This window comes from Ornithodoros turicata, chromosome 2 (genome assembly GCF_037126465.1).
Source record: "Ornithodoros turicata isolate Travis chromosome 2, ASM3712646v1, whole genome shotgun sequence".
NCBI lineage: Eukaryota > Metazoa > Arthropoda > Arachnida > Ixodida > Argasidae > Ornithodoros > Ornithodoros turicata.
Genome location: NC_088202.1, coordinates 105,149,835 through 105,177,320, shown reverse-complemented (window position 1 = coordinate 105,177,320; position 27,486 = coordinate 105,149,835). Strand labels below are relative to the sequence as shown.

The 27,486-nt window shown below is 48.5% G+C and overlaps 1 protein-coding gene and 1 long non-coding RNA gene across 4 annotated transcripts; one reads left to right on the top strand and one right to left on the bottom strand.

Moving 5' to 3' along the window:
• Positions 1 to 108: 108 nt before the first annotated feature.
• On the bottom strand, positions 109 to 27,486 carry LOC135383928 (uncharacterized). 3 transcript variants are annotated; one of them, XM_064613210.1, is made up of 5 exons: positions 27,277 to 27,486; positions 21,750 to 21,833; positions 12,029 to 12,180; positions 4,295 to 4,442; positions 109 to 582 (listed from the first exon to the last, which is right to left on the bottom strand). In XM_064613210.1, the coding sequence occupies exons 1-5, from the start codon at positions 27,287 to 27,289 to the stop codon at positions 344 to 346; spliced, it is 636 nt and encodes a 211-aa protein (XP_064469280.1). In that variant the 5' UTR covers positions 27,290 to 27,486; the 3' UTR covers positions 109 to 343. The 3 variants fall into 3 exon arrangements, with proteins under 3 accessions (XP_064469280.1, XP_064469279.1, XP_064469281.1); XM_064613209.1 differs by having other exon boundaries at positions 27,340 to 27,486; XM_064613211.1 differs by lacking the exon at positions 21,750 to 21,833.
• Positions 7,616 to 9,754, top strand: LOC135383927 (uncharacterized). Its single transcript, XR_010420161.1, has 4 exons — positions 7,616 to 7,872; positions 7,952 to 8,013; positions 8,090 to 9,515; positions 9,624 to 9,754. It is a non-coding gene; the product is annotated as an uncharacterized LOC135383927 (long non-coding RNA).

The window sequence follows — 27,486 nt, the reverse complement described above, 5'->3', positions numbered from 1 at the left end:
GAATTTTCTACCTACGTGATTGGGCGTATCGCGCCTGATGTCAGCCCAGCCAGCCAATTGATGGCGCGCCTTTGTTTCTATTTGTTTTGTTGGTTTCGTGGAATTCAATTAAAAACACAAAAACAGCTTGTCACGCTTCGCTTTGTACGATGGCACGCTATGGGAGAGCCTACGTGACATAGCTGTTGATAATTGACAGGCGAGTACTACACGTCGTAGTAAGTAGCTTGGATATAGTACTTTAACCTTGTCCCGGTGACTTGGCAGTCAATTCGAAATTTTAATAATCCAATACAACGAAGAAATGCAAGGCAATGAGGACCAACAAAAGCATTTCGACCGTTCAGTTGACGACAATATTATAAATATCTTCTAGCCATCCTTCTCTCTCACGCGGGAACGTTTGCATTAGGTATTCGAGTTCCTCTCTTGCGTCCATTTCATCGGGTGTCGGTTCATATCGCGATACCGATCCATCTTCCATCAGCCATTTTCCAGTAGGATGCTGCTCCAGTTCTTCCTCTGCCCAACGTAGGAACGTTTGATGACGACAGGGAAATCCAATTGTCATGCACACATGATCTGCAAGATACACACACTCTCTCTTAGTGAGGCAGCCTCCTGACTGCTGATGCATAATGGACACGCTCAGTATCTGCAGACATGCAGTGAGTCAACTCCTGCGGAACACTGGAAAGTAATGCTCCACAAGAGACATTACTTTCCGTTCTGAGCTCTCAGTTTTCAGGAAACGAGCGCAGTCTCCTATGCATCACAATGTACTGGTTGTACGAATGCATAGGGGGTGAACGGGTATAGGTCAACGCTGGTTATTCGTGGGCAGCTCTGCGAAATGAAGCACTGCAGTGATAAGACACCTGATAGTCACACCCCATGAACTCGAACTTTCAATACATTGTGCTGCTTCGGCTGTCATGAGACAACACCGTTCAGTCTGCGATCGTCGGACGAAAAGTCGTCGTGTGGTATGGCAAGTTATCAAGTGATGTTGGTAGCCTGTGATGAAGGGTAGTACTCTCGTGATGACGAAGCGAATAAGGTGATAGGTGCCGTCCAGCAAGACAAGGCCAACAGAGCACCTCCAGACATGGGTCCAGACCCTCTTCATGGTGCATTGACATGGTATATCTAAACTGGTAGCGAATACAAGCGAAAATACCAAATCAGACCCATCGGCAAGGCTACCATCATGAGGCGCGAGCGATCCTGGGTGTTGGTAGTAGAGGTACGATCGTAAAAAAAAAAAAAGCTTTATAACACGGGCATAGGTTGTGTATCTACTAATAGGTTATTCATAATTTCAATGTAGAAAAAACTTTCTTGTCCCACTCGTGCACATATACGAGACCATCTACCACTCGAGTACACTTCCGTATCCTGCTCCTTTGCGCATGTGTCGCAGTGGGCGTGTTTATCCGTGCATCTCTGTACCCGTGCCGTGTGTCCGTGCATTGTAATACGGAGTCCGTACACTTTTGGGGTTAAAGAGGAAGCGACGTTCACATCTCGGAGCTGTAGACCAAGTCTAACACGTGTGAACAGATGAATTCAATGCATTCCATGTGACTGGCCCCACGAGAGAAAAAAAAAAAAACATTCATGGGACGAGCGGTTATGATAGCGTGAGTGTTAGCAGGAATCAGCTGTGCACCAACGATGTCATGTTTTGTTGCAATGGACCTATAATGACCACTTATTGAATAAATGTAAACCTCTACTCACTACGTGTCAGGGTGTCGAACCGAAACGTTTTTCGTTCCGGTTTTCGTTCCGGTTACATCATAAACGATCCGGTACCGGTTCTGCTCCGGAGCAAAAAAATAACGGTTCATACCGGTTTTTAACCGGTTCCGCTTCTGCTGGGAATATTCATCCCCACAAAAAAAAAAAAAAAAAAATCAGCGTTCCACTCCTAGAGTGGAAAACCTCCCCAATTCATCATCGGATTATATATGTTGGTAGCTCCTGGTTCCTGTAGGTTACTGTCTGTTCAAATGGGCTTTCTCCTTTATTGAAGAGCATGCTACAAACGGACTTGTTTGTCGTGATGTCATACGTAAAGCAATTTCTTGCGGGGTTGGAGCGATTGCGTCCCATCCGAATGTCTGTTGCTACTGTCTAGCCAGCAATCACCACCGCGCGAGTACGACGCAAATCGAGGAACACCTTCATTCACAAACGCGCTCGACGGCTCCGTTTTATTTTCTTCCTGTCCTGTCCACAAAAGAGTTGCCACTTTGCACGGGCTTGGCCTCGCGTATGCGTAAATGTATTCAACTTAGCTGCTCTCAAACAAGGGACGCGTTGCGCGACATTACCGATAAAGAAGCCGTTATGCAGCCCCCTTGGGTCGCTGTTTAGTTGAGGAAATTTTTGGGGGATCAAATTAAAACGAACACTACGGCACATTGCTAGAGAGTCACATGTACCTCGAAGTCTGTGTGGTTGCGCGAACTATAAACCATTACGAAGGGAGCCTAAGGGTCATACTATACCGACATACATTCCACCGTAAACATAACCCTCGTAAAGTATCCATGACATGACTTCAGAGCACACGACGTCTGTTTCATTCGCCTATCCGTAGTCCAAACCGGCGAAGTTCTTGGACCGAAAACCGTTAAATATATTTTCCGGTTTCCCTCCTGAGCGAAAAAAACGTATACGGTTTCGATTCCGTTCCGGTTCGCACCAAAATAGCGTTTTTTTGTTTTGTTTTCGGTTCCGGTTTTCGGTTCGCTCCGACGCCCTGCTACGTGTACGTATATCTCTAGGTGCGAAATGGACCTGAAGTGAGCCTTCGTAATTTCTGTGTGGTCATCTCGATGCCCTTCTGTTTGGAGTTGTCAAAATGTGTGATAACTATATGTATTTCGAATTGATATGTTTCATTAAACGTGATATGATTTATTTTTCTGTGTTCTCGTCTGGTATTGTTGCCTGGGTGAGGAAAAGGGACTACAACGCAAACGAAGTGCGCGAACGTAAACGTGCCATAGCTAATTATGCACTACTTATTATTCATACTGCTGACGTCACCTCTGACGTCATTTATTTACAATCGTAGCAGTCCGCGCAACGGATGGATGGCGCTAACCGTCTCTATCATGGCGTCATTCTGAAGACACACGGGCCTATGGGGGTTGCGCTACCTGTTTAGGTATACCCTGGCATTGACGCCCGCGCGGGATGCATTGAAGAGTGAACCAGTATGCCATGGCGGCCAGGAACGCAATTAGAGGGGTCAATGTTTCGATTGCCATGCACTTACTGCACCTGTTCACCAGTACAACCACTGTACCTGTTCCCGACTACGGCAAGCAGTTCCATCACCACCACCACCACCACCACCATCACTACTGTACCTGTCCGTACGAGGCACATCCAAGGAAGTATGTGCTGTTTGCAAATATTTGCGCTGCCGAATTGCGCGGAAATCATTTCTCCACTGGCAAGTCACAACCGGTAATTTGATACAATAATATGGTGGTGACGAATATTCGTTTTTATGTTTTAGGCAATCGAGCGATCCGCCGCCTCTCAAATTTGCTGCGTGCGGTCGAAGGGACAGTTCTCTGAGTTCGCGAGAACAGACGATGCAGACGTTTTCGGTGTTAGCACCGCCTTCGCAAGGATGACAAAAAGGAGGAAGACGATGTGAAGGAGGTCATGATACGGTAGAGAGGCCCCTGTGCGTTAGCTACTTTAGCCTTTAGCTTCGCAACTGGAGACATATCATTCTACATGATGCAAACACTGATGCACCGCTATGACTAGTGCCTCAGTGCGTAATAGTAGAAACTGCATAGAAATGTGAAACCCAGCGAAACATTTTGGAGCCCAGTTGATAATAGGGAAGCGGAGTAGATTTACGCTGAGGTGTGTTAGCCTAGTGTGGCCAATGCCGAACCGTGTGGTGGTGGTGGTGCCGCTGAAAGGGCTCGCCGTTGTCGGTCTCACAGAGGTGGGCAACGTCACGACTGACGCCCTGGGGGAATGTGCGTCCTGGACCGACTTCTAAGGGAATTGTGCCGACATATGTCTGAAAGCGTCTGAGGAAAACCCAGTAAAAACCCCAGACAGCACAGCCGGCACCGGGATTCGAACCCGGGTACATCCCAGTTTCGACGTGACATGGCAATGCGGAACCCAGTTGGCATTTTGGAAACGTGTGTTCGTGTTTTCTCAACAGCCAATCAAAGCTTATTTTCTGGACACCCCTCCTATGTGTAAGAATGACAGTCGGTAACTAAGACATTTATCATTGTCATACCGAGAATGCAGCAGAAGAAGAGTGTCATGTACTCGATGGATAAAGCTATTATCAATATCAGCAAAAAGAAGATGAGAGGGTAATATTTGAGCCTCTGCCAGAAAGTCCAGCTCCTGGTCACATTGTTCCACTTCTTGAGGCCTGAGTTCTGCAATCAACGTGGAACTGCAATCAGCTGAAGGTACATTTTTCCGCAGTAAAACTGAATGAGCGCCTCTGCACTGAAATGCTCTCTGGTGCACAATCTGGTTTCGGAAGACGTTAAAGGGGCAATAAACAGGTATGCAAGGCGCACTTTTTTCTAATGCAATGTGATTCGTTTCCTACAGTGATGTTTAGCAAAAATTTTTGTCGCAAAAAAGTAAATAATGACTCCAAACCGACCGAATATTCACTGCACTCTTTTCTGCTCATGCCCCGCCCTGCGATGCCCTTTTAGTGCCCCTTTAAAGGGGCACTAAACAGCTTTACAAATAGTCTCCAATTATTATGCTCTATGAAAGAACGTGGATCACGATATCCAATTATGGAATTTATTTACTTCTAGCGAGCGTCTTTACCACGAAACAATGTTTTCCAAAGGGCATAATCCGCGTGAGTCCCTCCTTCCCACTCGGAGAGCACTTACGTCTCACGTCTCGCACGTGTAGCAAAGCGGCAAAGCTGCATTCCAGTCATTGGAAATGGGGGATATTTCGGACTCCTAGCCAATGACGGCCCTGGTTGACACAAGCAGCGGCGTGCGGGGAGAACCGGTTGTGAGAACATCGCTGTGATCTCGCGGAGCGATACAGCACTGAAAACATAGTGCGCACATGAAATAGGATATTCTGGGCTTCTGGTACCTTTTGATCTGGCTACCTTGGTATTGACAAGTGTAAATATGTTTAGAATTGACCTCCCTTCCCGTAATTACAAAAAATCAATGTATAGGCGTCCTGCATTTTGAATGGTTGATGGTGCGCGACGTCAAAATCACGTGCGTCTATCGCCGCCAGGGCATCGCAGGGCGGGGCATGAGCGCGAAAGAGTGCAGTGAATATTCGGTCGCTTTGGAGCCAGTATTTACTTTTCTGCGACAAAAAGTTTTGCTAAACGTCACTATAGGAAACGAATCACACAGCACTAGAAAAAAGTGCCCCTTGCATACCTGTTTATTGCCCCTTTAAACATAGGTTGTTACTCTCTTTTTCCTGACCCTGGAGTCTGCTCAGAAACAGACCCCGTACCTGTTTCTGCCACACATATCTATAGCACGAGCAACTATAGTACCAGGGAAGGGTAACGGGAGTATTTTCGTTACCGTTTCCATTTTCACCACTGAAATATTTTGGTTCCGTTTTCTGTTTCTGATACCAACATTCCGATTTTGTTTCCGTTACTGTTTCCCGTAATGGAACGGCTGCTTTGAAGCTGGGAGTAGACCTATCTAGAGTTACTACTACTACTACTACTACTACTACTACTACTACTACTACTGCTGCTGCTACTGCTGCTGCTACTACTACTAACTACTACTATTAGTACTACTAGGAGTAGTAAGCTCTATCAGCACCTCCTTTTGCATGAAGTGGTGCCAGGCTCCAACAGCTCCCCATAGAGCCCATAGTTTGAGATAATTCACACAACACTGGGCACACGACCAATGAAATTGCGACGTGGTGCCCAAGCAGCACAAAGGACTGGGATTCGGCTGGGAACGTAACGGGGATGATGGGTTCGAGGTGGCCGATATCGCCGTCACGAGCCCGACTGCTTCCCGACTATGTGAGGGGGAAGAATTGAGGGAGAGGGAAACTACATAAAATTATTTCCCGATAGATCCCCGTTCGTGTCCCGGTCAGAATTCTTTCCCGATAGATTCCCGTTTGCGTCCCGGCCAGGATTCTTTCCCGATGGATCCCCGTTAACGTCCCGATCTGCTGTGGTGTACTGGCTAAGTATTTCTTCCCGCTCGTCTCCCGATGTTTATGCAGATTCGGTAACACGTGATCGGATGGTACAGCTTGAGACAAAGTTTCTGAAACACGGGTATTCTGTATTGGACTTTTCCTAGCCACCTTTGGGGAATGCTTGTTGAACAGAATCCTTGGGGATTCTGTTCAACAAGTGTTCCCCTTAGGCCGCAGGGGAGGCGTGGAGAAGTGAAATACAAAACACCCGTGTTTCAGAAACTTTTGTCCCAAGCTGTACGAGACAGTGAAGCATCCCTTCAGGAAGGAATTTGGCTGTCTGGTATGAGGTAACTCTTTCAAACATTGGGCTGCAGTTCACTTCATGTGTTGTGTTGTATGACAGAAAACATGCACACGCAGCACCCTGAACAGAAGTATTAATGGAGCCTCACTGCAAAGCACGCAAGTACAAGATACTCGGGAAGAGTCGGCCACGCCCGAACGAAACGACCGAATCCCCCGAAACGAAAAACTCACGTGAAACGAAACGAAGAGAGCTTTAGCAAGTCGAACTGATCGGACGAAAACCGCTGCACCGAAACCCGCAAAGACTACGCTGGAGCTCCCTGCATTTGGGCTACCGCGACTGCCGTCGCCATCATCTTTGTTTTGGTTGTCATTGCTGGGTGCCTGGGTGCAAATGGCCGGCGTGTGTGTTGTTAATGTTTCTGTGCTACAAGTTTTGCAAAGTTTGGTTCGGAGGGAGTATGGAACGCCGTTTTGTGGTCAACGTGGCCAGAGTGCCTCAAAAGTACTCCTGCTGCATTCTGGTCACTGTTGTAAGTGTGAATCCCTGCCACCATCAGCAGCTTTTAAGTAGATTCATGGCACATGAGGAACCTGTGATGTACACCATCGCACACAGTCAAGAAAAATGTAGCATTTAACCTTGCTTTCCTTCATTATAACAAACAAACAAAAAAAGAAAGAAAGAAAAAACACTAGAGAAAGGGTCGGCAAAACAGTGAGTGTTTTGTTGTTGTTTTTGATTCTATCGATCTCTCACTGTCAGGTTGCACTGCCGATCTGTTCACAATCATAACTAATACCTTAGCTTTGGCCAATCTCATGTTGCAATTTTGCTTCAAACACAACATTCAATGATTCTTATGAAAACAGCAGCATTTCTGGAAAGATCCTGGAACGGCCACAATCTCAAGAGGTAGTACGATTCTACCCGTCGTCATATTTCGTCCGCCAAGCCATTGCGCGGAGATGTTGGCTCCATGCCCATTTCAACACAGGCTCACCCGCACTCGCTCGCGCGTCGTCGCTTGTCTTCCATGCCACCAGCCAGCGCTGCCTGTCGCGCATGCGCGGTTCTTGTTGTGTTCGCTTTGGCTGCTGTAACCGCTGTAACGGTCGTTTCTCGTCGCCGCGTGTAGTTCGCGTAATTGCGAGCGTTCCAGCAAGTCTAAAGCGTTTTAGAGGCTTTGTATTGTTGTTCTCACCTGGTGCTGTCGTTCTTGCAACCCGTCTGATATTGCAACTGTCTGTAAGTGGAAGCGTTTCTTCTAACCGCGAGCAGACCAGTCGGTCTCGTTTGACATGTCAAAGAGTGAAGACGCTGCCTTGCATGTGAAGCCAAATCGTTCTTCGCCTTCAGGATTCTTGCCGTTTCAGGTGTGTAATTAATATAACTGTGAATTAATATGTTCGACTGCACCATGCATTCTCATTGTTCGTTTTACTCTATTTGCAGGGATCTGCACAACGACAGGGAGATAGAACGCCAAGTGAAGTCGACTGTACTTTGTGCAGACGGTATGTCATATGTCTCTACACTGCTCTACATATAGGTGTCCTGAAATCGTGTTTTCTGGAACGATATTTCTTGCAGGTTCAGCGTGTATGACGCAGCGGCCTCCAGCAAGAGAAACTCAAGCACCGTGTTCAAATGCGGTGGGGACTCTTGCTCGCCATGACAACGCTTAGAAGTGCTCTTTCGGAAGGACAAGTTGGACCGGAAATGAGGACCTAGGTGTGCTCTTTTGCGCTGTTGTTCACCGTTCGATCATTACCAGTTTTTGTGCCCCCGTGAGTTCAACGCTCAGGTATGTTGATGATAAATGGATATGCGTTAAAAGGTACGTACTCCGGAGTGGTGAATTGTTCAGGCGAAGTGATTTGTTGCTGCTATCTCCTGTTTCGTGAGGGTTCTTGTCGGTACTCATATACCGCAGGCATGAGGGGCTTTCTTTGCAGAACATTTCAGTAAACCAAGACTGCAGCATTTTCAAGATTGCCATAACCAGCATCAATGCAGCTCTCATGTCAACATCAGCATCAAGGCAGCTCTGATGTTAACATCATCATCAGAGCAGCTGTGATGTTAACATCAGATCTGATGTGATTTGGGACACTGTCTTGATGCTAACATCAGCTGGTGTTAACATTAGCATCAGAGCAGCTCTGATGTTAGCATCAAGACAGTAGGGACAATAGGGATGCTTCTCCTTGACCATGTTTTTTTTTTTTTTGCTTATTGACGTTTTTGTGAAGGAACGCTGAATATGCGCACACCATTGACTGTCAGCTCTAGTCCCGGTCAGCTGTCATTTTTTACAGTTTTCGTTGTAGTAATTGCTAGTCATTTGCACCAAAGGCGCTGGATGTGAACTATTTTCTCTTTCCTGGACTTGCGTTTCTCCCAGTCGTTGGCTTTGTCATTTTTTCATAATTTAAATTTTCTCTTGGTAACTCTTGAGTTTCGTAATCCCTACGCTGTGCATTTTACCATTTTTGATAAAGCTCATTCCACATACCGTGCACAGACTATTTTGTGCTGACGTGCAGCAATTGTTCCGTTACGTCTAACGTTACATGCCATTCATTTTTGTGTCTGGGCAGTACTGAAGCGTGAGCAGATAGGCAGACTGCCTATTACTGCATAACTTCGTTTTCTTTGAGACACCACCACTTGTGCAGGCAGACCGCCTCTTGCTGTATACTTTTTCTTTCTTTTAGACAGCGTTTTCTTAGAAACCGTTGACGTGCGAGTGGTTACGCAGGCAGGCTGCATATTACTGTATACCATTTCCCCCCATGCAGCAATTTTACCGTTACGTCTAATATTAATGCTACAAGCCGTTCATTTCTTCCAGGGCCATTACCGAAGTGCAAGTGGTTAGGCAGACTGCCTACTACTGGATACCTTTTTTTGTTTCCTTTCAGAGACCACCTCTTACTGTGTACGTCCCCCCCCCCCCCCCCCTTTGAGACACCATTGAAGGGCCAGTGGTTACGCAGGCAGGCTGGATATTACGGTAGACCATTTCCACCCTTTTCTTTTCGGGCTACATTGCCAATGACAGTAGTTATCCGGACATGCTGCATATTTCTGTATACCCCTCTTTCTTTGTTTTTCATTTCAGACACAATTGGCATGCATTGGGTGATGCAGGCAGACTGCTTAGTGTGCACCACTCGTCGTTTAGTCTATTGAGGTGCTACAAGTGTTGTGTCAGTCTATTTCCTCTCCGAAAATAAAATGTTGGGCTCTACACACACTGTTTACACTCGAAATTATTGTAATTATTCAAAATAAGCATATTAATGCTAAAATATGCATGGGGGGGGGTAAATATGCATGGGGGGAGCCCCTGGCAGCATTATCGGGGATCCGTCGGGGACCTGCTGGGACCAAATACTTGCTGCCGATGTCGGTCCTTAATCATCCCGGTGTTGCAAACTGGAGGAAGGACCGGTATCGGCTGGTGGCATGCCCCCGACTTTGTAGGATTCTTTCCCGATGCTGGACCGGCTTCGCCCCGGTCCTTTGTGCTGCTTGGGTGGATATTATGCACAACCAGTCGGTCAATCAGGAGCTTCAATGTCTGGCTGGCCTTTCGGCCGGTCCTGGCTACTATCGACTTCTACTGGATTTCAGGCCTGCTGCCGTTATTCGGTATTCAAAATAACTAAAGCGATTTTTGGGTAAAATGAAGATTTATTTGATACAAAGCACTGATACAAAGCACTGATTCAAAGATCTGATACATGGGTGCACTGTGCGTGCAAAGCCCACTGCGTTGTTGACACACTGGGAGAAAATTCGAATATGAAGCAGAACGAACACACCGTACAACTCCTAATACCGAGCCAGTCTCATGAGTGCGTACCATTTCATGATGAGCACCTTCCTTCGCTGCTTGCGGTGCATCCATTATAGCGAAGCGAAAAGCGCTTGGGTGGCACGTAACCCTGTCTTTGTTGACAGTCCTCGAAATCCAACGGCGCCCGAACTTGTTCTTCACGCTCCAACTCATGAAGCATTCCGGTACCGCAGTTGATAGATTGTTCGTGGGATAATAGTTGTGTCCAGAAACAGCACAACACGCGTATACTCACAACGATGGACGAATAAACCCGCGAACATATTTCTGCAAACTGTTCTGTCGATTAACACCACCGAACACAGGAGGACGACATGTCGGCCGTGCTATTTCCAAACTATGCTGAAACGGCTGAAGCGGCCGAAACGCTGCACTCACATGCGCGCGTACAAAATGCGATTTCAAAACATTCTCGACTAATCGGAGCGCGCGCACAGTCTCGGCTTGCAACATGGTGTATGGGCGCAGTGGTACATACTCTACAGCCGCGTCCGCGGGTACCTGAGGAGGACTGGTGGTGCTTCGAAGCCACCCGTACACACCGCACAAGTAATTTCGCTTCGGTGAGATCCACACGCCTCCCGGGATTAAAAAATAAATACAGTCGACCCGCGTTTATCCGGACGGCTTCGTTTCCTGTGAAAATGTCCGGATAGCGGGGGAACCGGATAAGTGAAACACGAAAATCCAGAGTGATCCTAAAAGGACATCTTTATTGACCATTACACAGAAAACTATCCATTATCATCTGTTTCATTCTAATATACGCATCCAGTTCTTGCAAACTTTTGCGAATTGCATTGACTTGCGAAATATTGTTCTCTTGCTCGAAAAATAATAGCGGTGTTCTCAGTGCCGCCCGCGCATTTTCTGCCGTCACAGCTGGTGCATCCACGCTTCCATCATCAGATTCTTCTTGAACACTATCGGAAGCGACGATACTGACGATGTCGTCATCTATGATTGCAGCGCAGGGGTCCTCGTTGCGGACCTTCTCAGTCTGAAATGACCAGACTGCTCAGTGGATTACTTTTGTGTAAAGTGCAAAGTCGGAAAGGGAGGAAATTCTTCCGAGCAACACCTTCTTTGTGTCAGTAAAAGGAAGGCCACGATCAGGGTTCTCGACCTCGCTTGAGTAGGTGTGGGCCAAGTGTCATTCCTGGACAATGACCGGATAACTGAAGCCGATTGTTGGGTATTACCACGGTCCTTCAATTGAGGGACCGTGGTATTACTCACTTCTGTTCCCTGGAATTCTCGTCCGAGTCCGGAAGCTGAAGTCCGGATAAACGAGGGCGAAATACATGGGGAGAAATCCGTCCCCATGCTTTTTTGTCCGGATAGCGCAGGATCCGGATAAATGAAGTCCGGATAAACGCGGGTCGACTGTACTTACGTAGGAAGATATCGGCGGTTCCGACGAGGTTTTTGTTACGATATGCACCTTCACCGGATCACTGGAGTTTCCAGTTTTCGACATACTTCGTTAACCAGTAGATTATGATAGACAATGCATGTGGGTCGTGAAAAATATGTTACGCAGTACAGATCGATCTGTACCGCTTCGATGATGTAGTAGTAGCCACGTTTTGAAGAAATACATCCGCGAATGGTACAGCTCGGCAGTGTCGGAAAGAGAGTCGGTCACCTCCTCAAATGCTTACCACAATTATGTTGTTAGCATACCACCTGGTTCTTTTGTTCGTCTGCTTTTCAGCTTCATAGGAATTGGGCTTGAATTCCCAGAAGGATGGCGATCGCCGATTGCGACTTCTGGTCTCGCTAAGTAGTGGAGACTCGTTTCCGTCTTGTGGCGCTGAAGGAAATGTATAAGAGTGACATGTTCTCTATTATCTTCATGATGTGTTTTTCGACACCGTTAGCAATTCATCTGATTTGTCAACTGAACAGACGTTACACAACATATTTTTAAAGTGAAATGCAATGTCGACACCCATGCTGCGGTACGGTAGCATTAAAGGGACTATCGCATTCGTCGCGCTCGATTCCGATACTATAGTGCAGTTTTACTCCTCGCTCATCACCGACAATAACGCCGAAAATCCGACGCGTATTAGTGGAGTAGTTTCTGTGCAATTTGATGTAATGCATAGCAAGAGCAGCAGGCGACGTATTTTGAGGGTATGCCGGAATAGACGGTTTGCAAAACGCCAAAACCCAGCGCCCTCTCGTAGCACGCACGGAAACCTACCGGCATTCCGCCATGTTTGAGGTGCCTTATACCCGGCCCGAGCCATGCACACGGCTGTCGTACAACAGTTATATCGCGTGTCATGCTACACCATCATATGATACCCCATTTTTGTGCAACCTCCAAAAGCAGGGGCATGAAGAGCGGGCTCACGTACGAAACTCGGGAGTACGAGCGTCATCACTTAACGGTGGGAGTACCAAACTCTGCCGCTCTGGATGAGCCACTTAACGCGCCGTCCCTCCCGCCCACCGGTCGATCGCGAAAGGCCCTCCGGCCGCTCCCTGATTGGCCCTATCTGAGTGACGTTTTCTCCGATTTCCAGAGACGGAATAGACGGTATGGTTTGAGGCTCCCTTACCTGGCCCGAGCCATACGGCCATACACACGACTTTGGTGCAGCAGTTCTATCGCGTGTCATGCTGCACACATGTGCTGTTCCACTGTTATCTATGTGGTGAGACGAGGGGTTCAAAGGGAAATGCAAAACCAGGTAAGAGCAGGGCTCGGAACCATTATTTTTTGGGGTTCGGTTCAAGTTCCGGTTCAAGGTTATCGGTTCGGTTCGGGTTCGGGCTCAGCGCAATCAAAATAACGGTTTGAACCGGTATTAGTCGGTTCAAACCGGTTTACGTGTGCTTGCGCTAAACAGTGTACCACGTGTGAGATGTAACATCAGGTTCCGGCGATGGCTTGCTCCTCCTTCCTTCCTCTTGCACCCTCGCCTCTACACTTCTGTACAAAGAACCATGCATTTCACAGTAGATCATCTTCTACTGCACCGAAAAGTGCTGGGAAATGGCGTACAGCAGAGCTTTCTCTATGCTCTGAACCACACGCCAACATATTTCCCGTGATTGTTAGTTGTCCGTGTTGCTTGTGGGGATGCTGTTCACACTGCAACGCTGAATGAAAGAAGGTAGCCGAGGCAGCAATGTAAAGTGTAGCTGTCGTGTAGCACATCTGTGTTGCACTTCGAGTCACAAAAATGTATAGGGATGTCGTGAACCTTTTGGAGGTGAGGCTGTAGGAGGTGAATGGACTCACCACTTCTTGGTTTATCAATTTGTTATACCCTCTTTATCAATTCGGCAAGATTCCGAGCGATGCAGGGAGCTGGAGCGCGGCAGTCGCGTGCCGTTTTTACCATCTGGCATACCGGTTACCGCATTATATTTTTTCGGTTCAGTTCCGGTTCGTTCAAGGGGAGAGAAAAAATGTTTACGGTTCGGTTCGGCAAAAAGTAACGATTTTTTGCGGTTTTCGGTTACTGTTCAGTTCCGGTTCCGACCCCTGGGTAAGAGTGCTTCAAATGCCTGCGTGTATTCCTTATTGCATTGAAAGCACTGAGCGCGGTCATTTCGATTTTGGGCAAGAAAATTACGTGAACCTAGTGCAATGATGAGTTGCTATCCCATCCCAGGAACAATTTAGACAGTTTAGTACAGCCCATTGGAGAACTAGTTAGTGCACTTTACACAACAGAAACATTTGGTACAAAATAAAAGCTTGGTACGATTGCAGTTGTTGTTATGAAGCCCGCTGTGATACTCACGCACTGGTATAAAATGTGATTTTTCTCAGCTCGGTGAATCTGAGTTTTCGTTATTTGAGCATCCCACACAACTGTCACGTTAGGTTACACTGCATTTCTGTGACTGGTTATCAGACAGATAGTCCGCCTCAGACTGTGCACTCGGACTGTTTGAATCGTCTAGTGTGAGACTTCATGCTCTGCTAACACGTCACGCTTCCCTCAGACACACAACTTCCCTGAGACAAAAAAAAATGGCTGCTAACCGTCAAGAGAAAAGACACGTTCAATGTTGACACAGCAAAGCTGCATTCACGGCACTTCAAAGAGGCTGATTTTGTCCCAAACGCGTCAAGTGGAAGACGGATTCCCTATGAATTTGCGGTGCCGTCAGTCTTCACATTCAAGAAGCAGAAGCCTGAGAGAAAACCACCTAAGGACCGCGTAGTAGTGATGCAAAACTATCGCCAGTCCATCGATACCGTCGAGAAACTATCGATAGATTTACGATAATTGACCATCGATAGTTGCCGCAACCGTACTATGGTTTTATTTTGTTCGAAATGTTTCCGCTGTATACAGTGCACTAAAAAGTTATCAAATAGACTGTACTAAACTGTCTAAATATATCCTGGAATGGGATAACAGAGCAGCGTTGCACTAGGCTAACGTACTCCTCTCGCCCAAAATCGAAATGTCTGCGCTCCAATACTTTCAATGCAATAAGGAATACATGTATTTGAAGTACTCTTTTGAACCCCTCGTCTCACCACGTGAATAGCACATGTGTGGAGCATGACACGCGGTAGAACTGTTGCACCAGAGTCGTGTGTATGGCTGTATGGCTCGGGCTGGGTAGGGCGCCTCAAAATACCGTCTATTCCCTCTCTGGAAATCGAACAAAAAGTCACTCGGACAAGACCAATCAGGGAGCGGGCGGAGGACCTTTCGCGACCGACCGGCGGGCGGGAGGTATGGCGTCTGGGGCGCGTTAAGGGGCTGCTCCGGAGCGAGAGCGTTTGGTACTCCCACCGTTAAGTGGTGACGCTCGTATTCCGGGTTTCGTACGTGAGCGCGCTCTTCATGCCCCTGCTTTTGGAGGGTGCACGAAAATGGGGTATCATATGCTCCGTCATGTGACCTCTTCCCTCCTCTGCAGGAAAGCGAAGAAAGAGGACGCAGTACGTGGGGCGGCAGCAGAGCCGGTGGGAAAAAAGAGAAAGGGAGAAACGGCAGCACAGCAGTGCGTTCAAGCCCAAGCGTTCAAGTGCCGTTTAAAGTGGGACTCCGCAACAAAATCTCCACAAAGGTTGTGGTATATCCGTAAACTTTGGGATGTCGGGAACATACATATGTACGAAATATCTCGTTCCAAAACATCGCGCCGATTTTATTCAAACGAATTTATTACGAAGCGAATGCTTCGCCTCTGTGAAGCCAGAGGGCACTGAAAGCAACACACCGCTGACATCATCCGGCAAGGTAGAATGCACGCTTCCCAGCAGACGACAATGCTAGGTGACGTCATGGTATGCTTCTCTGGACGAACCGCCGTAGTATGGAGCTCCGCTTTCTGCTCTTCGCATTTCGGTTTCGGTATGCCATTGTCATCATTTACGAATTAATTATTCGCGCAAAATGAATGCGAGTGTGTATTCGGTATAGAGGGGGTGGTTCGTGTTCGGTATGATGGTCACCTAATTTTTTTTCGAATCCTTGCGAAATCTTCCTTTAATAGCTGCTCCAGGAGCACGAAACTCCGAGAAGGAGCAAGACGGCAGCTTCTTCGCTCTGCGCTCACATTCGTGTTCCTGGCCATCATGATGGTGCTATCGCTGGGCTTCCTCAGCTGCAGAGGGAGCGCGAACTCCTTTACTTAATATGTAAGCTGTTTTCGGAAGAGAAAGTTTGCTAAGGAGACTGCGAAGCGGTGCCGAACATTACCGTATCGGTATTGTAGCGGAGTCCCAGAAAACAAGACGTTTAATCAACCTAAGTATGTACATGCGTGGTTCCCAGAACGGCTCCAGTTTCTGAATGACGGCATTCGGGCTTAATCAGCTGCCACGTGCCCCTAACATATAGTTGCGTGCCTTCAGATTCTTCAGCTGACGCCACTGCACTCCTCCCGTCTAAGTTGAGCCAAACCGCTGGGGAGGACGACGATCCCTGACAGAGTACCTTCGGGGCTGAGATACGTCTTCGGAATGAGCATCACCATCAATGGCGGAATTGCCAGGAAGCACACCGTCAGGTGATGTACCGAAGTCTAGTAGATCCAGCAGGCCAATCTTGATATCATCCGCAAGCACCCTGTGCTCCTTCTTACCCTCAGTGCTAATAAGATAGGTTGGGCTCCCTAACGAGCGGATGACAGCGCCCCGAAGCGAGGGATTCCTTCGTGTCCTGTCTTTAACCCAAACCTTGTCACGATCAGCAAACCTTGGGTCCCTGGTGTGGAATCGTAATTACGCTTTTGGCGATCACTCGCTGTAGTCCAAGTATTCGGATGGCCTGGGCGAAGGAGGTCGAGTTCTGTGCGGAAGTGTCTTTTGTTGAGCAGCTCGCATGGCGGCTGTTCCGTTGTGGCGTGCGGTGTTACCCTGTACTTCAGCAAGAAGTGGTTAACTCCTCTTGCCTGGTTCCTCCCTTCCTTCTGCCGACGAAGAAACTGCTTAAACGAGCGGTCAAGAATCTCTGCCTGCCCGTTAGGTTTGGGGTGATAAGGCGGCGTTAGGATATGCTTGATGCCAAGGCGATTCAAGAACCCCGTGAAAACGGATGAGGTAAACTGCGGACCGTTGTCGGTGACGAGTTGAACCGGAAGTCCCTGTGCAGCGAAGATATCACTGAGTGCTTTCATGGAAGCAGTAGATTTGGTTGACGTCATAAGCTTCATCTCGGGCCACTTGCTGTAGGCGTCGACTACCACGAGATAGCTTTTCCCGTCGAAGTCCGCGAAATCGGCGTGAATCCGGTACCATGGCTGTGTTGGAACTTCCCACTGATGCAGAGGAACTGGCACCTTGTGATCTGCTGAAGCGGCACACGCTCCACATGAGTGACAAGCCAGTTCAATATCCCTGTCCATTCCCGGCCACTATACATATGACCGCGCCAACATCTTTATTTTGGTCTGGCAGATATGATCATCATGTAGGAGGCTCAGGACAACGTCGCGACAAACAGAGGACAAACTCTCATACCCCATACGATGCATCCTTTTTCTGTTGTTAGTTCCCATTTCCTTGCGTGAAATGCTTGAAACCCTGGATCTCTTTCGTGAGAAGATATCATACACACGTTTCCGGATGCAATACTCCCTTTAAGCTGCTGTTAGCCCTATATGTACTCCGCCATTTAGGAATATGTGAATACATAACGAATTACAGGTAATTCGAAATACTGGTGTTGAAATAAACAGGAACTCCGAGTCCAGTCCTAAAGTCGAAGAGACCGTTTACTGCGGTGAAGATGAATGGAATGAAAAGGGCATATCCCATGCAGATGATGTCACACCACACGGATGATGTCCGAGCCTCGAGCCCGTTTCGTCCTCGTTTCCTTGGTTTCCCAACATACTCCCGGCCAGACAGCACGCGACACGCTAGAGCCCCAGCTTATGGAGTTGTTGCTGCACTGGCCGTCGTAGAAAGCCTCCATCGGGTAGTTTATGTTACAGGCTCGTACTAGGCATCTCCGCCAGCAGAAAGTGCCACTACGAGCAAGGGCCCAGGTGCCCCTTGATTTACCAGATGACATCAAGAGCACCAGACCAAAAGTGTCGGATGCAGTGCACAGTAGACTATGAACTGAAGTCAGTTCCACAGTGTATTCGAGCTGCCACTTAATTTCTGGGATCCTCGTCCGCCTATAGCGTCATTCCTTGGGAACAGTCTCGTTAGGCTCGACGATGCTTTCTCCCAATGATTGGTCTCTGCTGAGAGCACGGTCATTCGTACCAATGCCGGCGCGTCCACCTCTCCTCTGCCTTGATGAAGCCGACCAACCGAGGTCTTAGACGCGGCCTACATGACGGCCCCCTCAAGGAACCCGTCGTCCTATCTTGTAGACGCGGTTCGTTATCCCTATAGCTCTCTACGTCGTTATCTTCGCTCCTTGATCATCTGGGACGACGTCTGAAGTACTTTCCAGAGTACATTCTTGGTGGTCCTCGTTCCACTTGCTGGTTTCAGACGTCGTCATACTCTTCGTGCTCATACGCCCTGCGAAGGTAATCTTGAAAGATTTTCCGTGGTAGACCTCTAAGACGACGGTAGAACCCATGGTTAGAAGATCTTGGTATGGATCCTCGATGCTGCGGTAGGAAGCGCCTGGTGTCGAGAAGGTCTTCCGTCGCCTATGGTGGTGGCCCTCTGCGGGACATCGAGCGATGTGGTCTGGGGAACCAGCATCCACGAAAACGACGCCGTCCTGCAGCATACGGATTTCCTGGAACGGCTTCTCTATCGTGCACAGTCACGTTGGCCGCTTCACGACCTTTCTCTCTAAGAACGACGTTAAGTTTGCCCACCCCTCTCTCACCTACGCCGCGCATTACTCCTTGTGGGTTGTTGCGAGTGGTGGCCGTCTGATGAACGAATACGTCCTCGTGGATGTCGTTCCGGTTGATGAATCCATGGCCGTTCTTCTCGTTGAACAATTTGACAGTTCTGAGCACCTGGTCGGCAAGCACAGGCTTCTTGACCGTGTCGCCCATGTTATGTCGTTTCGGTTCTCCGCGCTTAGCCCTTTGCTGCTGGCCCCTCTGTACAGCAGCAGTTACTGGAGGGTCTCAGAAGGAAGCTGATCGAACTTGAGCTTAGCTCTTTGTGCTTGTGCCCTTGACGTCTGCAGCATAACAGCGTTGATGTTGACCGTGCACACATTGATGGAGAACCATGTAGAGACTTGATCAGGTTCCGTTGCAGTAGTCTCGTCATGAGCTGAGGCCACAGTTGCTTCTCCGAGTAATTCTCGCGGTGTTGGAAGGTCTCGACTGCTCAATAGATTCGCAGACGCAGGAGTCTTACAGCACGAGCTAGTCAGGTGCTTCCCTCCACAGGTGCCACAAGTGAATCTGGACGACGATCTGCACATCCTTGCTACGTGGTATTTCTTTCCACATCGGAAACAGCATCCTGACTTCTTGAGCTTCAGAAGCTTCTCCGAGGGTGCTAACTCAGCGGATCGCGTCTCATACTGAGTGCTGTTTCGATACACTTAGAATACAGTCCTGCCCTTGATTAGAGATCGCGGGTATTGAAACCTGTGGACGTTGGACAGTGTTGTATTGTTGTGTACCGCTGCTTCGAATTGATCCCAGAAGGATTGCCATGCAGATAACTCGCCGGTGTAAGGCTCGATGCGTAGCTTTGAGAGGCTTACAGAATGTGGCAAAGCGGGTCCAGTTTGTCTTTGCGTAGCTTGGATAGACAGGTCTTCTCTGGTCCATTGAGGCAGCGCTGAACCCTCAATTTGGCCGTAGCGATGAGTTCAAGGCAGCGGTCGCATTCTTCGGCTTCAGCTTCCATCTGTGCCTCACCGATGATCACCAATATTTCACGATTGAGGTCTGCCAGAACTGCCGCTTTCGTAGTGAGGACGTCATGCTTTACCTCTAACTCATCCATCGGTTGAGGGGATTGCTGTAGGAGTAATCGGATGTCGTCCGGGAGCTTGGTAATCCTGGCGCGAACCGGTGCTCATTGTTTACGAAGTCGTTCCATGATTCCAATTCGGATCCTTTGATAATTTGGATCTTGATTGTTCGGATTCCTCCTTCCCGGGTTTCGGTACCAAAAACTGTTGAAATAAAGAGGAACCCGGAGTCCAGTCGTAGAGTCGAAGAGACCGTTTATTGCGGTGAAGATGAATAGAATGAAAAGGGCATATCGCACGCAGATGATGTCACACGGATGATGTCCGAGCCTCGAGCCCTCGTTTCCTTGGTTTCCCAACAACTGGAACACATTATAATACAAACCATTTTCCGTTCCCCACGAGAATCCGGTGCGAATGCTTTGCGTGATATGTTGGTAGCCCGCCTCTCGGGCATCCTTGTCAACGCGTGCAGCGGGCGAACCAAATTTGTGCGCGACCGTACATGGGTCACATTTTACGCCTCATTCTCCCTTCTTTGGGCGACGAGCCTTGATGGGGAGGGCACGCTTTACAAAATGAGCTGCCGCGGTTGTTGGTTGTATCGGTTCTTTGGATGGATGCACTACGTATATGGGAACAGCTCAAACAAGAGGCATTGAGTGCACATGAACGTTTCTTTGTGAATCGCGTGGTTAGAGCAGCTTGTAGACTGCGCGATCTGGTTTGTTGTCATGGTTTGGCACGCTTGTAGGAATGATATTTCTCCTGTCCTATCTCTTGGGGAGTAAAAATACTTAGTGGGCCTCTAGAAGAACAGGAGGTCTGCGTAAGCTTCCAATAAGTTAAATAGAGGGGTGTAGAAGGTGTCATTGCAATCACAAAGCGGTCTCTGGGAAAAACGCGATGAAAATGTTGCGTATGCGGAAACTGCACCGCTATTTCCTTGCGTACGCAAAGCGGCTGTGTATGCAGTACTACAACACTTTATTAGCTCACGAGTTCAGACACTGAACTTGTGCTCAAAAATTGCCCTTTATTGCCATGCGCGATACGTAGCAGTGAATGATAATTTTCCTCAAGTTGGGAACGGGCGTAGAATGAGCATGCTGTAGATGATCTTATGTATTGCGCCTTTGGCGCGCACTTGTGTTTTTCTTGAGATATTAGAGAGTTTTAGTACATCGGACGCTATCGCCTTTGCGTACGTAAGGGATAGCGTTGATGGTTCTGCGCACGTCCATAACAGAAAGAGAGCTTCGCGCAGTGCGCAGAACCACCAGCGCTATCTGTTACGTACGCTATCGCCTTTGCGTATACGATGTATTAAAACTCTCTAATAGTGAGGTTTAGTGTATCGTACAGTATCGCCTTTGCGTACGTAAGGGAATAGCGTAGTGGTTCTGCGCACTGCGCGAAGATCACCTAATGTTTTGCGAGTGCACAGGACAACCAACGCTATCCCTTACGTACGCTATAGCCTTTGCGTACGTAAGTGATAGTGTAGTAGCCCTGCGCACTGCGCGAAGCTCTTTTTATGTTTTGCGTGTGCGTAGGACAGCCAACGCTATCCCTTACGTACGCTATCGCCTTTGCGTACGTAAGGAATAGCGTTGGTGGTTCATCGCACGCGCAAAACATAAAGAGAGCTTCGCAGTACGCAGAACCATCACGCTATCCCTTGGGTACGCAAAGGCGATAGCTGTACTGTGCACTGAAATTCGTACGCTACCGCCTTTACGTACGTAAGGGATAACGTTGGTGGTTCTGCGCACGCGCAAAACATAGAGAGCTTCGCGTAGTGTGCAGACCACCACGCTATCTCTTTCGTACGCAAAGGCGATAGCGTACGATATACTAGAACTCACTCGTTGTGGCACACGCAGGGAAATAGTGTGTCCTCAGTGTGCACGAGCTAAACGCAAAGTCACGTTCGTCGCATGTGGAGCGTGCACCTGTTATTTCCTTGCGCACGCAAAGTGATTGCGTAGGCAGTACTAAACCTCTGTAGCAGTTAAGAAAAGTGGAAGATGCTTACACTCTTCTTCCGCGAACAGCGGCTCTGATGTGAAGTGAATCTGTTCGAACCCAACGAACCTTGTAGAAGATACATTCCCAGCATCTGTAATACGAACAGTGACGCTTTTAACTTCCTGACCAGTTGACTATAGTGATGTAACGCGGTCGGCAACGTTTGTCAGCACAAGTGTAGCATTTCTGCGCAGAGTACAGAAGCTCTCCGTGAGTGCTGCTGGAGTGACCTTGAATGTTCGTGATCCTACAATGTGATTTCATGTTGTTTCAAAATCTTATGGTCAAGTCTGATAATATGGCATAGGTGTGTCCCAAAAAGTCCCAAGTTGTGCCACAACACGGTCGTATCAAGCTGAAGTCTTGTGCACTATTGGCAAGTTGCATCTAGAGTCACTAAATAAGCTACGCTTCAGAGTATCGACACTGAGCCGCCATGTTGTTTCGAATGACCTCCAGCGCCATCCATTTAGCGCTCTTCGAAGTGTTGTCTTCTTCCACTGCTGAACTTCATCTTCATCTATTTCTACTGCCAAAATATAGGTGGGGCTGGAGGTCATCCGAAACAACATGGCGGCTGATTTTGCCTCAGTGTCGTTACTCTGAAGCGTAGCTTATTTAGTGACTCTAGTTGCATCCTGATGGTAGTGCACGAGACAGTGGCAGATCCAAATGGGGGAGAGATCGCCCCCCCCCAAACGTCAGTTTATACATTGGATTTCCCTCTCTCCCTTCCCTTACTACGCGCTTCGACAAAGGAACCCCCCCCTCCCCCGCCTCCAAACCGAGGGTCCGGATCCGCCCCTGACACAAGATGCTCAGTTTGCTCTACCCGCGTCGAGTCCCAGTCCCCAGTCAGCTGTGGCATCGCCTGGCCAGCCCTGGCGTGTCCCGGTGAAATCCAGCAAGATCCGCAGGCCACCCAGGAGCGCCGACAACGTCAGGACACCTGCTAATGTGTATGAGAATGCTAGCACGTGGTCTGACTTAAGCGAGTATGAGAAGTGGTCGGCCCCGCTTGTGCTGATGTTGCAAAGGGAAATGCGAGCGCAGCAGCCAGAAGACTATATCTGCCGCAGCGGTCGCAGTCTGAGTCTTACATCGACACAAGTGACGTTGCCGGTCTTGTGCTTCCACTGATTTTCGCAGCGCTCAAAGCAATCGTGCAATCTTTCTCTGGTACGTCAGGCCCCGCAGCAGTCACACAACTCCTTGCAACAGAGCAGTTGATAACATCTGCTCATGGATCGCTGCTATAACAGCGCCGCTCTGATGCAATGGAATGCGCGTGGTCTACGAAATAATCTTCCCGACCTTAAATTGTTCTTGCTTAAGTATCAGACCCCTATACTGGCCATCGGTGAAGCCAATGTGAAAGATGGCTTTCGATGGATATCGGTTTGTCCCGACCCACACTGTGTGCGCGCAGTGACCTGACTACGTAGTGCAGCAGAGACAGGCTGACATTGGTGTTGACTATATCATGTCGGTGCAGTTTCATAATACACTGCTCTCAGTAGTAAGTTTATATGTCCCACTGTCGTTATCGCTCACAAGAGGAGAAGTTAAACCCCTCTTAGGGGACTTGCCACATCATTCATCTTTGTGGGAGACACTCCCTGTGGGGAAGCAGGAGCACTGACGCCAAGGGAGGAATATGGTGCGACGCCTTAGACGAACTTGATGCATGATGAGTTCCCACGTGTTTACGTAGAGATTTTAGCACGGACGTCCTTGATATCTCCATCTGCTCCAAAGATATATTCAGGCAGCTGTCGTGGGCTACGGATGTTGATCGTTAGGAAAAAATATTCCCGGAAACAGCACCGCAAAGAATGCTGCCCCGACGACCGTGTTATTGGCCGCGCGTTCAAGTACACGTCCCACCCGGGAGCGGACCGCGTTATCAAGGTGCCCTTTTTCCAAAATATGAAGGACCGGCTCCGCTTTGTTCCGGCTCCGGCAGGATGTTCATGGAAAAGGGAGTGATCATCACCTCCCAATATATATGTCCTATACCGTCAATGCGCTCCTCAATGTGACAGAAGGTTCGTCAGATTAACTAACTGGTGTACATTTCGTGACCTCATTAACTAAGTCGATGTCGCACCCGGGAATGTCCATGTGCAATTCACGGAGGTTTTGGCAAACAAGAGCAACTTTATTTTTAAACAAGCAACTTTATTTTACTTTTGCGCAACCCTATCGCCCTTCAGCAAACCCGTCAGGGTTTGGAGAGTTGTGGGTAGCCCAAGGGGCGTTGTTCCACTCACAACCCATGGAGATCGCTTGCTGTGATCCTTCGCAAGTCTGAGGTGGTGGAAGGCATAGAATTATGTGGGACTGTGGCCGCTGCATCTGCAGCTGCGGGATCCCCAACTTTCCAGTCGTCCATCTCTAAACTTCGTGAATACATTGGGCGAATGGTACTTGTGTCGAACGCAAAAATTGACGGGGATTTTTTCTTAAAAGTGCGCTTTGTTTCTCGCGTGAGAAGTCGTCCACTAGCGCAGATGGTATTACGTATACATCCCTTCGCAACCTCAGTGACCCAGGCTTTCATACCTTGCTACATATACACAACAAGTCAAGGCAAACAGGTCAGGTACTCGTCAGCTGGAAACAAACTCTAGTGGCCGCGTTGTTAAAGCCTGGCAAGCATCCACATGCATCACATCTTTCTTCCTTTCGGCCTGTTAGCCTAACAAGCTGCCTAGGTAAGCGAATGATGTTGCACAGACTGGAGTGGGGTCTCGAGAGGAACCACGTTTTCCCTGATGGAATGGCGAGTTTTCGTTGGTACTGTAGCTCCAGAGACTCCATCACGGACCTTGTCACTATACCGCTGAAGAAGCAAAGAGCTGCAAGCAGATAACCGTAGCAGTGTTTCTTGACGCCAAGCGAGCTTATGGTAAGGTCAGCCATATCTATGTACTCCACACCTTGCTTCGAGCTATGGTATCCCGCAGAGTTTTTATATGGTTGGCTGACTTCGTGCGCCATAGACAGATATTTGTCGGCACTCGAGGTGGAGACACGCACGAAACGATGCTTAACCAGGGTGTCCCACAAGAAATCCTATTCAGCCTGGCTATGGCGGGCCTCAAGCGCTGCGTTCATCGCAAGGTAGAGATCTCGATATATGCTGATGATGTATGCGTATGGACGACTGGGAAATCCAGGCAAGCGATTTAACACAGTCTTCAACATTCGTTGGATGAGATCAGCAGCTACTTCACGAATGCGGGCATGTATACCTCGGCTGGAAAGTCAGTCGTGCTCCCAATCACCCGAAACCGTATGTGCACCTTTCGACTGTCACTTGGCAATGTTATCCTACACAAGTCAGGTGTCATAAATTATTTGTCGTGACCGTGGACTCCAACCAGTCATGGACAGCCCATATCAGGTACCTGGAAACGAGGGTGCAGTGATAGCTGAACGTTTTTCGACACTTTGCTGGCGCTACATGTGGGATTGGCTAGAAGGCTTTCCTAACCATCCATTCTGCATTGGTCCGTGGAACCCTCCTGTACAGCTTACCGGTTCTACACGGGATTTCACGAACATCTGAGCTGTGACTTCGTGGACTGTTGGCCAGAAGCCTGCGTATCAGCCTTGGAGTGCCGCGTGCAGTGGAAATCCGAATGATGTTAGGGAGGACCACGACACCTTCATTTACGGGGGTCTTTAGGGGTCACCGAAGATGCTGATGCACTAGCCTTACTAGCATCTCTCATCCATCGTCACCTCGTTGTCATTCTATATCTCATACAGCCCCGTCGGTATTGGAGTAGTGGGCCACAACTCAGGTGGCGAATTTCCCCATTCGTCATCATCATTTTATATTTGTTGTTGTCTTGCATAGTTGCTTTCATCATCACTCCTGGCACTACAAGATAATTGCAGCATAAATACCCTGCTAGAGCTTTTCAACATGTCTACGTATGTATGTGTTGTTGCACAGTCAAAGCAGTCCACTGATCGGGCTATCCCCGCGGCCGCGGGCAAATGTTTCCACTGCAGCCATGCGAGCTGGAATAGCCAATGAAGAAACTGCAAAACAAGGACTATATCGAAGTAATAAATCACGAGGACATTCGGCTGTCCATCCAGGTCTCTTTTTAATAGTTTTACTGTGACTGTATGTCACATTCTCGTTCCTGTCTGGTGTGCTTTGTAGTCTTGCCGACTGCAGAACTCACGAATTCTTCCATAACGCGCTGGTCGTATCCTTCCGTGAGACAAACTCCAGGAAGGAAAAACCTCCGGCATTTTTCTTCAAGCGCGTATTAAATTTGACAGAACAGAATCCCGCAGTCTTTGGTACGAAGAACTCCACCTGCCTAATTTACCACGCAGATTGAATCTTGTCGCCTTAAAACAAGCTGTACCATGCCGAAGTGCCCGTGTGGTTCTACTTCACGAGCCACTAGTATCTGCGACGCTACTACGACGGGACTCACAGCACGTAGCGGATAGCACCTCCTCTCCAAAAGCGAACGTGAGACATCGCTATGGTAGTCTGGGTGATTCGTGCGGTATGAACATACAGCACAAATCACGCTTACGTGCAACGCGCACGCTGTGGCCTCCGACAGGTTTCGAGCACCAAGTGACGAGACATGAATCCGGTCGGACACACCAGTATCTGTTTGTGGGAGAGGGCGCACACATGCACGAGTGCGATTCAAGCTTCGGTATTGCCGCAACACAATTGTCACATGTATCTGCGACTGCGTGACTGAGAAATGTCATTTTACAGGACACGTGATCAAGGTGATTGCTAGGCACACCAGATCAGTGTGCATGCGCTCCCCCTTACAAACAGATGATGGTTTGTCCGACCGGATTCATGTCTCGCCACCAGGCGCAAGAATCCTGTCAGAGGGCATAGCTCGCGTATTGTACGTAAGGGCGATTTGTGTTGTATGAGCATAATGAACTACAGCTTTCATGAAGCCAGGAAAGATAGATAAAGCAAGGTGTCCCTGTAGGCCTAGCGGGGGCTCACATGATGTGAAAGGCAGGCCTTGATGCAAGCGCACGCCGGTTCTGCACACTTATCTAAGGCAGCGAAACGCAACGAAAAGCACCGCGCAGTCAGTTCCAAGTGAGTTGTAGCTGCCCTGTCAGTAAGTTAAGTTGGTTACTGTCTTGAGAAACCTCCCGCAGATTGGTTGGTCTTCTGACTTCGTGGCCACACCAACAACTGTGTCCAAGCTGTCACAATATTGCCTTGAGCTTCTTTCTCAAGCCATATCTTGACGAAGCAATTGGGTATGATCCCCCCCTCCCCGAATACAGAATGATAGGTCACTCTTTAACGAAGAATACAAGTGGTGTATGTTGTAAGTACCGTTTGCGTTTTGTAACGCACGATAAGAAGGACTTGGTGTTGACCCCCCGGCTAGGATATTGGTTGCGAAATTGCCGGGACTAAGGCCATTCTCATAGCGCCGCTTAAATGTTGTAATCACGAGCGTGCTGTCTCGCGCAAATACAATCGTACAAATAAATACATACATACGTACACAGTTGTGTCATATTCGTCGTGCCTTGTTCCAAGCTCTGTTACAGACTTACAGAACACTTACATGATGGATAGCACGCCGCTGTTATCAGCAGCACCACCACACTGTTAACAGACATTTCCCAGTGAACGTTGCTGAATACTGTATCGTCACCTTATTCAAAACCACGTGGTGCATACGGCACATCCAGGCAATGATATTAGCTGCCCG

Bases quoted from the DNA above. Each gene is read 5' to 3' on its own strand.
- LOC135383928 (XM_064613209.1), bottom strand. From the start codon at position 27,394: ATGTCTGTTAACAGTGTGGTGGTGCTGCTGATAACAGCGGCGTGCTAT. The intron at 12,181-21,749 runs GTAAGCATCTTC...CATTTCCTTCAG, and splicing joins GCTGTTCGCGGAAGAAGAGT to CGCCACAAGACGGAAACGAG. The intron at 583-4,294 runs GTATGACAATGA...TGTATCTTGCAG, and splicing joins CTTCTTCTGCTGCATTCTCG to ATCATGTGTGCATGACAATT.